This window comes from Neolamprologus brichardi, chromosome 17, assembly GCF_056152115.1.
Source record: "Neolamprologus brichardi isolate AB-2024 chromosome 17, ASM5615211v1, whole genome shotgun sequence".
Classification (NCBI taxonomy): Eukaryota; Metazoa; Chordata; class Actinopteri; order Cichliformes; family Cichlidae; genus Neolamprologus; species Neolamprologus brichardi.
In genome coordinates, this window is record NC_142120.1 from 29,164,944 (window position 1) to 29,177,088 (window position 12,145).

The following is a 12,145-nucleotide window of genomic DNA, read 5'->3' on the forward strand; positions in this document are numbered from 1 at the left end:
TAAGCTGGGGTGAATTACACAACCTGTGTCAAGTACCTGAAAAAATCTCAACAAATTCAACTCCCAAGTGTCAAACTCTCCTTTTTTTATTTATCTTAAGCTGCATGAAGTATTACTTCTCCCCTGATATGTTTGAGCTTACCTCAGATCAGATGGCGTGTGCATGTTTAACCACACATGCATTCATCATTGGTGTTTTGTACCTACATTGGAAAGCATCTCAAACCAATAAGAATTCCACCTGTCGCAGGATGAAATGAAGCCCATTTGTGTGTGTGTGTGTGTTACTCTCCTTCCTCACTGAGTAGCTAATTAAAATAGTTTCCCAGCCTTTGTCAAAGCTGTCTGGAACTAATTAGATAAGATTCTTTCTGCAAGCATATCCACCTTCAACAAACACACTGCTTTTAAAGGCTGAATTTGCTAGTTTGACCCACATCACTGGTGACTGTTTGTGTTCCCAGACCTTGTTTAGATGGGCCAGAGAAAGTTCTGCAAAGAGCCAGGGGCCTGGCGTCTGAAAGGAGAGGACACAAAGCTGGTTTGTTCAGCTCTGGTTAAGACTTGGGGGGGAGGTGGAAGAGGTTTGGGAAGGGGTGCTGAAAAGGGGGAGCAAAAGGCATGAAGGGAAAATAGGCGAGGAGAGGAGGAGAAGAAGAGGACGGGGAGTGAGGAGGGATGGAAAAGGGGAGGGGAGAAGGAGAGGAGGGTGGATGGGGCACTGTTTCCATTGCTTACCACAGGAAATCTGTGCAGGGTTTAAATACAAGCCAGAGCCTCTTTTGTAAGCAGATTTTGTGAAAGTGTGTGAAGAGCGTAGCAGCATGGTCAGCCGGTGAGTAACATCTTCTCTTTAGTTTCTCAGATGCATGGCAGTAAAGACAAACGCTTGAAAGGTTGAAAATGACTTTTCGAGGTTGGGTTTTGCTGGTTTTCCCCAACAACATAACAGAAAGCAGCTGGCAGACGTGCTTTGTTCTGCTCTGCTCGAAGTGATCTGATGATGAGTCATCGGAGCAGATTTCAAACAGTTTAGCTCGGGAGTTTCAACCTGAAATTTCACAGTAAGTCACTGGTGCTGTAGTAAAATACTCGATGGATCTTAGAAAAGCTCAGAAAAGCTGATGCATGTACTCTGAAGGAATCTTGGCCCAGTAACTGAGGAAGAATTTCAGCCCTGCTTCTACCACACAAATGCAACAAAGCAAAACAAAACTATGAGAAAGATTGTTGATTTTAAAAGGAATAGAGAAATGTAAGAAAACACAAAAATAATAATACATGACAAAACAAGACCACTCAGAACCCCCAGAGGAGGCCCACTGTACTTCTGTGAAGTTTGAAGACAGCTGAGGAAATATAATGCAGTGTGACCTTGACTTTGACCTGATTTTCACAAAAAGTAAATCAGCTCGAGGTGTTGTTGGTATGTACTTGAGAAAATGTGGAAATGATATCTTGACAGCTATGGATGCTAGACTGCAAACAAACAGACAGACAAACAAACAAATGGAACCAATTACATACTCCCTCCCTTTGAGGGGAGGACAATGGGTAAAATATCCAACAAAAGACAAACGAACTGGCTGTTAACAAGACAAACAAGGAACAAGCAGTTGAGAAAACTTGTAGACATATTTCATTATTTCTGAACTCCTTTAGGAAACAAGTCCAAAAAAGAAAAACTTTTTGTATTTTGTTTGCAGCGTGGAGCATCCTGCTGCCAGCTACAAGAAGATCTTTGAGTCTGTGGAGGAGCTGAATGAACCCATACCAGCAGTTATCACTGGTAGGAAAGAGCGACTGACAAAAAACAAGTAGCAATGCATGGTGGTGTCGATGGCAGTGTGGCTTTAATCACTAACATTTATGGCTCCAAGACAAAAATCAAATTCAAATTCAAATTTTATTTGTCACATACACAGTACGATATGCAGTGAAATGCTTAGACAACTGCTCGTGACCTAAAGAAAAAAAGAAAAGGCTATAAATAAGATTGAAATAAATATGAAAATTAAAAAGGGTAAATTTAACTAGGAAGGAATAAAATAAAATAAAATATAAAAATTAAAGTTAAAAATGAAATAACTGTACAACACAAATTAGAATGAAGGGTAAATTTAACTGGGAAAGAATAAGATAAAATATATAAATTAAAGTTGAAAATAAAATAACTGTACAACAAAATACACAATACACAGTATAGAAATATATAAGAATGTATGAAGAAATATAAATATATATATATATATATATATATATACACACAATAACAGCAGCGAATCACCCGAAATTTCCTCCAGTACCAGTATTACGTGAGATTTCTGATTTAGCGGTAATGAATAATCTGCAGTTAAATATGCTTTAGTTATTGTGAGAGACTCGTGGTCCTCTAAAGATTTATCATTACAGGTTGGGCATCCATCCATCCATCCATCCATTCGCTTCCGCTTATCCTTTTCAGGGTCGCGGGGGGCGCTGGAGCCTATCCCAGCTATCATAGGGCGAGAGGCGGGGTACACCCTGGACAGGTCACCAGTCTGTCGCAGGGCCAACACACAGAGACAGACAACCATTCGCACTCACATTCACTCGCACATTCACACCTAGTGGCAATTTGGATTATCCAATTAACCTATCCCCACAAACTGCATGTCTTTGGACGGTGGGAGGAAGCCGGAGTACCCGGAGGGAACCCACGCAAACACGGGGAGAACATGCAAACTCCACACAGAAAGACCCCGGCCTGATGTTGGAATTGAACTCAGGACCTTCTTGCTGTGCAGCAACAGTGCTAACCACCATGCCACCGTGCTGCCTCTACAGGTTGGGCAATTATGAACAAATCAAGGATCACATGTGGGAAATTAGAAATTCTTTATTTTGCTGAGGAACATTTAGCTGTGACAGATCTCCTGTCTCCATAAACTTGCATCTGTGATCTGATGACTATTACTTATGAGTGGCAGAAGCAAAGAACAATGTGCCACGCTCCTCTGTTATATGTTCACATTTGCAGTGTGAAGGTGGCAGGTAATGGCAGGTATACAAGGGGGAGCCCATTTTTCTAAACTTAAAAGTATATTGGTTTGCTTTTATAACTTGCGCAACAACTTTCAGGTCATGTCATTGCATATGTTTACAATGATGAACTGTAGGAAGGGGGGAGGGGAAGGATCCAGGCCATGCACAGTATAAAAACTGGACATACAGCTACTGTCACAATGTCATCTGTTGATTTCTAAAGTGCAGTTTTGAAACTTCATGATTGGCGTTTTCATTGTCACCATCTTGAGCTAAAAAAAAATTAAAAAATTTAAGCAGGTGCGACAAACACGGGCAGGTGTGATTGCTCTCTCCCTAACAACTTGTCAATCACAAGTCATCAACAAATTGACATGCCATTCTGAAACATAGTATAACCAAGATTTACAAAATAGACTTCACTGTTCTTCATGAAATAAGTGACTGAGCCCATAAACTCCGGAAAGGGTTAACACAGGGGAATGCAGGAACACTTTCAGTAACCACAGCTATCCCCATCTGGTGGCCTTCAGATTGCATGCAGGGCTAAAGCATTTGACACTGTGTTTTCCTCACATGGAATCTACATTTCTGGTTTTCTAACCCCTCTTACTCTTGAGAACCTCCACTGATGGTTGCATTGATATAACAACAAAATTGCATCACAAGCGTGCGGTTTCTCTTAATTTTTTTTATCATCTGAAATTTCAAATGGAAACATCTGCAAAAGGCATTTCTCCTATGACATCCACAAGTGCACTGCCTATTTCAAAGTCATAGTGAAACAATAAACACAAGTTAGCGGATTATATTAACGCAATCATGTAATATACACTAAAATAAATATGTACGGCATAGTAGCTCAACGCCTGAAAATACACTGGCCAGCATTATCACTACACTAGTGTGCTTTTTTAAATTACGTATAGTTATTTGTTATACCTACAGTTAGTTCCGTATTTAGTGTTTACTTCAATAAAACTCCTTTGGTGACCATTAGGTTACTCACAGGTAACGTACATTGAACATGACACGCGAAAGACACAAACATCGCTATCACAGAAGGATAATAAAATGAACATAATACTTAAGAAAATCAATAGTTAGGATTTATAATAACATTATTATGTAACATATACGAATAAATATAAATATGTCTATATGTGGCATGTATATGTACTGCCTCATGGAGTGTAATGTTTTTTGATTGAACTAAATGTTGTACATTGGTTAACATAAAGGCCACTGTGAAAGGAAAATAGAGAGAAGACATTAGTCTGACTTAGTCTGAGATATACTCAGCTTCAGGCCTGACCTGTTCACCCATCTACGCAAAATGCATTTTTGGTGTTACTGCCAGGACCAGTCTTGTGGATAAAAACACTGTAGTGTTATAAGTGACACTGGGGTGTTAGAAATGGGTAAAGTTTGATACTAACCACTTGGTGTGCATAGTGTGAAAACAGGTGTGGACAGAATCCTATAGTCTGAGTTTTTAGACAGCAGAATGTGGCATCATGTGGTCAGGATGTGCACGGCTTCATTTGATGGTTTTATCACTGCAGGTGTTATCCCGTCATGGCTGGGGGGAAGTCTTCTGAGGATGGGTCCAGGTCTCTTCGAGGTGGGAGATGAACATTTCCAGCACCTGTTTGATGGACAGGCTCTCATCCATAAGTTTGACCTGAAGAACGGTCGGGTGACTTATTACCGGAAGTAAGAAAACGGATTAATCTACAAAAGCAGAGCACATTATTTTTATATTTCATATTTCAAGTTGCAGTATTCTGAGGAAATACCTTTTAAAAATGTACGTTTCTAGCTGTATTGACATCAGGACGTTAAGGCATTTTCTCTTTAATCCACAAAAAAAAAGAAGAAAATCTGGTTCTCATATTCCCAGCAGCTCCAAGCTCCAGTTGTGGGTTTTTATGACATCTGATTTTGGTTTGCAGTTCTTTGCAGCTGAGGAAAAGTGGGATGTTGCAAAGAAACAGGCAACGAATGAAGAAGGCTTTTTGTGTTTCAAAGATTGCCACAATAAAAAATTTTAAAGTAATATGAGTGGGATTCAAAAACAGCTGGCATACTAGTTGATGTTTGTGCTCAGGTTTATTAGGACAGATGCTTATGTTCGGGCCATGACAGAGAACAGAGTTGTCATCACTGAGTTTGGCACGGCAGCCTACCCAGACCCCTGCAAAAACATCTTCTCAAGGTAATCCCAAACCCATGCCCTAAAATGCACACAAAAGGAACATTACACTGTACAAAAGCTGTCAAATTAAAACAAATAGCTCAATAAATAAATAACTTAATATGCAATTCAATTGAAAAGCATTTTATTTATATGACTTAAATTGTTGTGCTTCCTTGATTGCATTTAAACATGCTTTTCTCATTTGATTTTCCATTTAATCAATTGTCAATGTACGGTTATTTCTTTATTATTATTTTATCGATGTATTGCAAAAAAACAAGATAAGAAGATAAAACCTTTCATTTGGCGCAAAGCTGAGGCCAGGAGACTGTACTGAACAGTTAGACTGGAAGCAACATTCCTGTGGTTAGGAAGTGCACGATGTTGAAAGCGTTCAATCCCTGGAGAAACCTGTTGGGGTTTTTTTCAAGATCTATTTATAGATTTTTTTTTTTTTTTAATTCTTAGTGTTTGTCATTTATGTTCCACATATCCCCCTTCAGTGTTCTTAAATGAACCGTGCTCATTCCCAGTGCTATATTTTTATTCTTGAACTTCATATAGTAGTTTTCACGAGTCATAGTTATGAATAACTATCAATATTCTAATAAATATCCATGTTATATTATAATGAGCCTTGGTGCATCCTCTCAGCTCATACACTAAAAACAATCCATTTAGCTCCCTCCTTGTAACTCAACCTTCATCAGAAACAGGTAGTTTTACCAGTAGGTGGGTTGGGGTTCCTGAGATGACCATATTAAGGTATCCTCCCTCTTTGATGCTTTACAAATCCCAGGAGTAAAACAGTGTCAAACTTGAGCTTTTGGTTCACATACACTGATCTTACCATGTTGTGCCTGTGTTGTTGTATTATTACTATACATTATATGGGTTTAGGGAAACGGTTGGTTTAATATAAAGTTTTCCTCGTGCTTGTAATTTCAGGTTCTTTACTTACTTCAGAGGCATTGAAGTGACAGATAACTGTTTAGTGAACGTCTACCCGATTGGTGAAGACTTCTACGCAGTCACTGAGACCAACTACATTACAAAAGTTGACCCTGATTCACTGGAGACATTAAAAAAGGTGGGAGCTGATTGGTTTAAATTTACAATAAGCTAGAGCCATTATTATTTTCTTGTAGCTTTATTAAAGCTTTACCCTCCCCAAATATGCCAGAAGGAAGAGTTCTAGTTGCTGCATTTTCAGTTGCTTTATTATTCTTTCCTTGCAGCATCTATGACTGTTTCCGGTTGTGATTTTACATATTTAGCTTTCAACTTGAATGTCTTCCAATTTGCAATAGGTGGATCTTTGTAAGTACCTCTCAGTGAATGGGGTGACCGCCCACCCCCACATTGAACCAGATGGCACGGTCTACAACATTGGTAACTGCTTTGGCAAGAACATGAGTCTGGCTTATAACATTGTTAAGATCCCACCTGTTCCGAAAGGTGAGTTTATTATACACAATACTCTCAATGACTATCAATGGATATGTTTTAATTGATTATCATTTTATTATTTTATTATTATTATTATTATGTTTATTGATGTTTATTGACCTTTAAATTATATAGTAAATTTTTATCTTATAGAGATTTGGGTTTGAAAGGATCATGCCTGAATTTTCCAGATAAGCTTTTAAGCACTGTTTGTTACTGCGACGACAGACTGTCAAAAAAGAAGAAGAATATGATAGATAAAAAGGGAGCGAACAGGATAGAAGAAAACGGTGGATAACAAAAAAAAGAAGAAAAGAAAATGAGACAACGATTTAAAAAAAGAAAAAGGTTTAAAAGAAAAGTTGAATCAAGCAGAATGCAGAGAATTAAAATAAAATTGTCAGGAACAATGTATATGTTTGTATCTCTGTGATTCCAGATAAATCAGACCCCATAGAGAAGTCCCAAGTGTTGGTCCAGCTGCCAAGCAGTGAGAGGCTTAAACCCTCCTACGTACACAGGTACAGAGTTATCTCATACATGTACACAAAGCCTGTTTTTTGTTTTTGTTCCTTTCTCTTTGTATTTGACGTTTTACCATTAAGATGAACTGTGCTTTGCCTCTGAGTGTCTTTCACTGTTTTGCTTATCTGTCTCCAGCTTCGGTATGACAGACAACTATTTTGTATTCGTGGAGCAGCCGGTGAAGATCAACCTGCTCAAGTTCTTGTCAGCTTGGAGCTTCAGAGGAGCCACATACATGGACTGCTTTGAGTCCAACGCCAGCATGGGGGTAGGCAGGGCACAGGCATTAAAGAAGGCCCGTGGAATCCTGGAATCCAGTCTGTTCTTAAATGCTGGAGTTACAAACACCTGCAATATCTGAATATAATTTATATTAGATCTTTTGGACTCTTTTGCATTAATTTCACGAAAAGCCACACAGCTGTGCTATTTACTAAAGTCCCCTGCTTGCTCCAAGTTTCTAAACCTTCTCCTGGGAAAAAGTTAATTGATTGGTAATGTGTGTCTGCTTGGTATCATCTGGTCAGTGAGTATGTGTGTTTGTGTGCTGCAGACATGGTTCCACTTGGCCAGTAAAGAGCCAGCGGGTTATCTGAGTAGTCACAAGTTCAGAACATCAGCATTCAACCTCTTTCACCATATTAACGCCTATGAAGACGAAGGATTCATCGTTGTCGATCTCTGCACGTGGAAAGGGTAAGTGTAAAGCTGTGTGTCTGTGCTAGTGTCTTACATCTTACATGCAATTATGTGACATCTCTCTCACTCTCTCTGTGTTTCTTTACAGTCATGAATTTGTGTATAACTACCTGTACCTGGCTAATTTGAAAGAGGAGTGGGAGGAGGTGAAGAAAGCAGCTGCACGAGCTCCACAGCCCGAGGTCAGACGATATGTCCTTCCACTGGATATTCACAGAGTGAGTCTACACACAGAGATAGTGCAAGTTATTAATGTCATCAGTTATATGTTCGATCATTAATAGTGATTATTTAGCACTGTAACAGGATCTACTGATTAGGCAGGCCACATTTCCTAAAATGCAGAAGAAAATTCTTTATAACAACACAGTATTAGGTATTGTAGCAGCTAGATAGTGTAGTGGTAAGACTACAAACCTTTAGAGTGGGAGTCGCAAGCTCAATTCCAGTAAGGGTCCTGGCTTTTCCTGCAAAAACCTGACTTGTTGCTTCCAAATTCCACATAAGTACAGGACACTTGCACCTTTGTCATGGGTCTTACAGTGTCATTGTTTCCTCCAAACGCTGGCCTGCAAATTGCATATAATTACAGGGTACTTACACCTAATACACAGGTCGTATTATAACGTGCTACCAGTTTTTTAATCTAATATGCCATAGGATTGATCAGAAACATTGTAGATGACAAATAGTGATTAATGGACTCATGGAATCGTTTCTTCATATCGGTTTTAATTGGTCAGCTCACGGCCTCTAAAGCAAATTTTTGCTACTACAGTATAAGTGGAAAAGGTGTTGTCACTGATATTTATGTGTACCTGTTTATCTGAATATAGGTCAAGTTAAATTAAATCTACTTATATTAGATACAATATTATATTATTATTATTATATTATATCATAGTATAATTGGGAATAACAATCATTAGCCTCTCTGTGTAACCTAAAATGTACTTAAAAATTTAATAATGTATTTAAATACCTTTTGTTTCACCTGCTGAACTCTTCATCAAAACTGTGAGAGCAGTATTAGACATTCATGAATCAGAAAATAATGAAATAACGGGATCTGTTTTTAAAGGCTAAAACTTGCTTTGGGGTAAATTTTATCTTTGTATTTTCAGCATTTTGTTCAGCATCTGGATTTACAACATTGGACTGACCAATTAGTTAGCTTGTTTGTCATATCAGGAAGTAATAAAAATAACCCAAATAAAAATCTAGTTGTTATATGACATACAAGATCTGAGATCTGAGAAAATTGTGCAGCATCACAAATAATTTTAATTTGTGACAACAAAATGTTCTGTCGTTCCATGTTTATTCAACCCTAAAAAAAAACTGCATGAAGCCAAAACATTTACTGTAACCCAGGAATGATATCTCTTTATCTTTAAGCTCCATTGTATTCTGTACACAACTTTGTGTGTGTTTTCAGGAGGATCAGGGGAAGAATCTGGTATCTCTGTCGTACACTACAGCGACCGCCGTTCTTCACAGCGACGGTACTATCTGGCTCGAACCTGAAGTGCTGTTTTCTGGACCAAGACAGGGTATCACATATACACTATAGTTTCTCTGTATATTCCAATATGTGGGTACATAATACACTGATTGTTATAACATATTAAATATGTGCTTATATTCATTTATTTTCTCTGTGTCACTCTCTCAGCTTTCGAGTTTCCACAGATCAACTATTCAAAGTGTTGTGGGAAGAAGTACTCCTTCGCCTACGGCCTGGGACTCAACCACTTCATTCCTGACAGGGTAAGAAGGGTTTTCATTGAACACATCAGGAGACGAGGACAGTTGCAGGGCCTGTGACGTTAGCTAACTCCACAAGACATTAAAAGCAACTGGTTGCTGCTTTAGATCGTCAAGCTGAATGTGCAGACCAAAGAGACCTGGGTGTGGCAGGAGGAGGACAGTTACCCATCAGAGCCACTGTTTGTGCCGTCACCCGGAGCTACAGAGGAGGATGATGGTAGGACACATTCTCACATCTTAGCCCACAGAATTACACACTAACACTAGTCTTCAGTGTGTTTGTGGCTTTCAGATCATATTGAATGAAGCATGAAATTCATTTATTAAATTATTGTCTTCTTTATTAGATGCTTATCATTTTTGTTGTTATTATATTAAGTAAAAAAACAAACAAGGATCATCTAGAATATGCTCAATGGGTAAAGTGACCGCCTCTTTTTTTTTATATACAGTCTATGATCCAAAGGCACATTATTTTCTATGTCCAGTAAGTGGAATACCTGTAAATGCTTTAAGTTTTTATGGAAAATTAGATGAGTAAGGATACATTTTAAGCTACACTGCAGTCATTCACACATTGGCAAGTGTTTGATATATAAGTCGACTTTGTGTAATGTATGTTTCAAACCAAAGTTTTTATTAGCGCTACATAAATCTCTGCCTAGCATAGATGACACAACCTAAATATGGGATGCAAACTTATCCTTTCTTTCATTTATTCAGCATCAAAAATACATATTTTATTATCTTTACACACCCAAACTCTAACTGTAGACACATTACGCTCATTTGAAACAACTTTTTTGCGTTTTTCCTTATGAACGTTTGCTGTAGAGCACACAAGCAGTTGCCTCCCGTGTCTGGGTTTTGCAGGTGTGTTGCTGAGCATTGTGGTAAAGCCAGGTGCGCAGAGACCAGGTTCCCTCCTGGTGCTGGATGCCAGAAACCTGACAGAGCTCGCCAGGGCAGAGGTCAACACTATCATCCCCATCACCCTGCATGGGACTTACAAGCCATGAAGCTGCGTTTCTTCCAAACAGGTGCTTCATGAAATACACCAGTCAGGCTCTTTTCTCCCACCATAGACAAGTTTTCTTATGGAAATGAAACCCCATCATTGCTTTACAATGCTGCTAAAAAAAAATCTTCAGCAGTCTCTGTCATATGTTACCTGGCCACACAATGCATGTTGGTTCTTTTTTCCTGTAGCTGGTGGTGAGAAGAAGCCCAGCGAAGCATTACATCAACCACATTTACTGCATAATCAGTTTATGTTTATGTAATTGTTGTTGTAAAGCCACAAATGTACACAGACGGTATTTTTGCTACAGGTATTTGAAACAATTTTGGTCAAATACAAAAACTGTTAATGTGTATTTGTTTTGACAACACATGTTGTAAAAATAAATCCGTGCATACATTCATCACTCATCACAAAATTGAGGCAACGTTTGGAAATATGAGCTATAAAAATATGTAATCCTACCAATCCAGTAAAATTATGTGATGAGCAGGATATGGGTCTGGCCACGTACTAAAACAACCCCACAAATGTGTCAATCCAAAACTGAGATTAACATGATATTAGAAAAGAGTTATATATTGATGCATTCATGTCATTTGGATTAAGCACCATTGCTTGTTGCGCATGGACTTTTGATATCACTTTAAATTTGACTCTTTATTGCATTCAAATTGAATCTTCAGATTTCAACATCTTTTTAGAAAATCAACAGCATGTTATAATACCAGATGAATAGTTGTGGATTAACTGTACTTTGTACATATATGTTCCCAAGCTTGTTTCTGTGTACACACTGTGGTTGTTACAACTTAGTTTGGCACCAAATACAGTAAATATGAAGTATAATCAAACTTTCACAGTGTTTTGTGAAAGCTAGCCGTTTATCGTTGACCTTCATGTATATGCAGCACTGTTTATAAGCCAATTATATTGTTGAATTTAGAAGAAAAAATGTACATGCAAATAAAAGCAGTGCTATGTTTCTGCAGGTCTACAGCTTGCACAAGCAGGAGGTCAAATGTTGGGTTATTAAACTAAAGCAGATCTCTGTTTATTCAGCAGCGTACCACCCTGGCATCAGCACTCCCACTGACCAACGACATGTACGTGTCTTCTCTTCTCATATTACATGTAGTTTTTAGTTGATATAAGATGATCTTTTTAAATTTTATGTGAATGTGTAATTTCCCTTTTTGGTTAATAAAAAAAAAAAAAACTTGTGTTCTGTGTTCTTCCTCAAAACATTACAAACAAATGACTACACAAAATGTTAAAATTCATGATAATTAAACTAAAAAAAAAAAAAACTGTACTACGATAATTACTTTTTTTTTTCTAAACTGGGTTTCTTTTGGAACAAACTGACAGAAATAGAGTACGTGTTTCTAGTCAACTGTTTTTTTCAGGAAGAAACGAATTTTAAACCAAAATGTAGGCTGCACTGATCCAACTTT

General features: G+C 38.1%; 1 protein-coding gene across 4 annotated transcripts; it reads left to right on the forward strand.

The window, feature by feature from the left end:
* Positions 1-707: 707 nt before the first annotated feature.
* On the forward strand, positions 708-11,925 carry LOC102784267 (retinal Mueller cells isomerohydrolase-like). Of its 4 annotated transcripts, none has more exons than XM_087830564.1 (15): positions 708-835; positions 1,707-1,789; positions 4,590-4,740; positions 5,135-5,242; positions 6,173-6,314; positions 6,535-6,682; positions 7,113-7,194; positions 7,334-7,466; positions 7,752-7,894; positions 7,986-8,115; positions 9,336-9,450; positions 9,573-9,667; positions 9,773-9,884; positions 10,543-10,707; positions 11,751-11,925. In XM_087830564.1, the coding sequence occupies exons 1-15, from the start codon at positions 825-827 to the stop codon at positions 11,831-11,833; spliced, it is 1,701 nt and encodes a 566-aa protein (XP_087686690.1). In that variant the 5' UTR covers positions 708-824; the 3' UTR covers positions 11,834-11,925. The 4 variants fall into 4 exon arrangements, with proteins under 4 accessions (XP_087686690.1, XP_087686691.1, XP_087686692.1 ...); XM_087830565.1 differs by having other exon boundaries at positions 11,754-11,925; XM_087830566.1 differs by lacking the exon at positions 1,707-1,789 and having other exon boundaries at positions 739-835.
* Positions 11,926-12,145: the final 220 nt, after the last annotated feature.

Bases quoted from the DNA above. Each gene is read 5' to 3' on its own strand.
- LOC102784267 (XM_087830564.1), top strand. The intron at 9,668-9,772 runs GTAAGAAGGGTT...TTGCTGCTTTAG, and splicing joins ACCACTTCATTCCTGACAGG to ATCGTCAAGCTGAATGTGCA. The intron at 9,885-10,542 runs GTAGGACACATT...GGTTTTGCAGGT, and splicing joins AGCTACAGAGGAGGATGATG to GTGTTGCTGAGCATTGTGGT.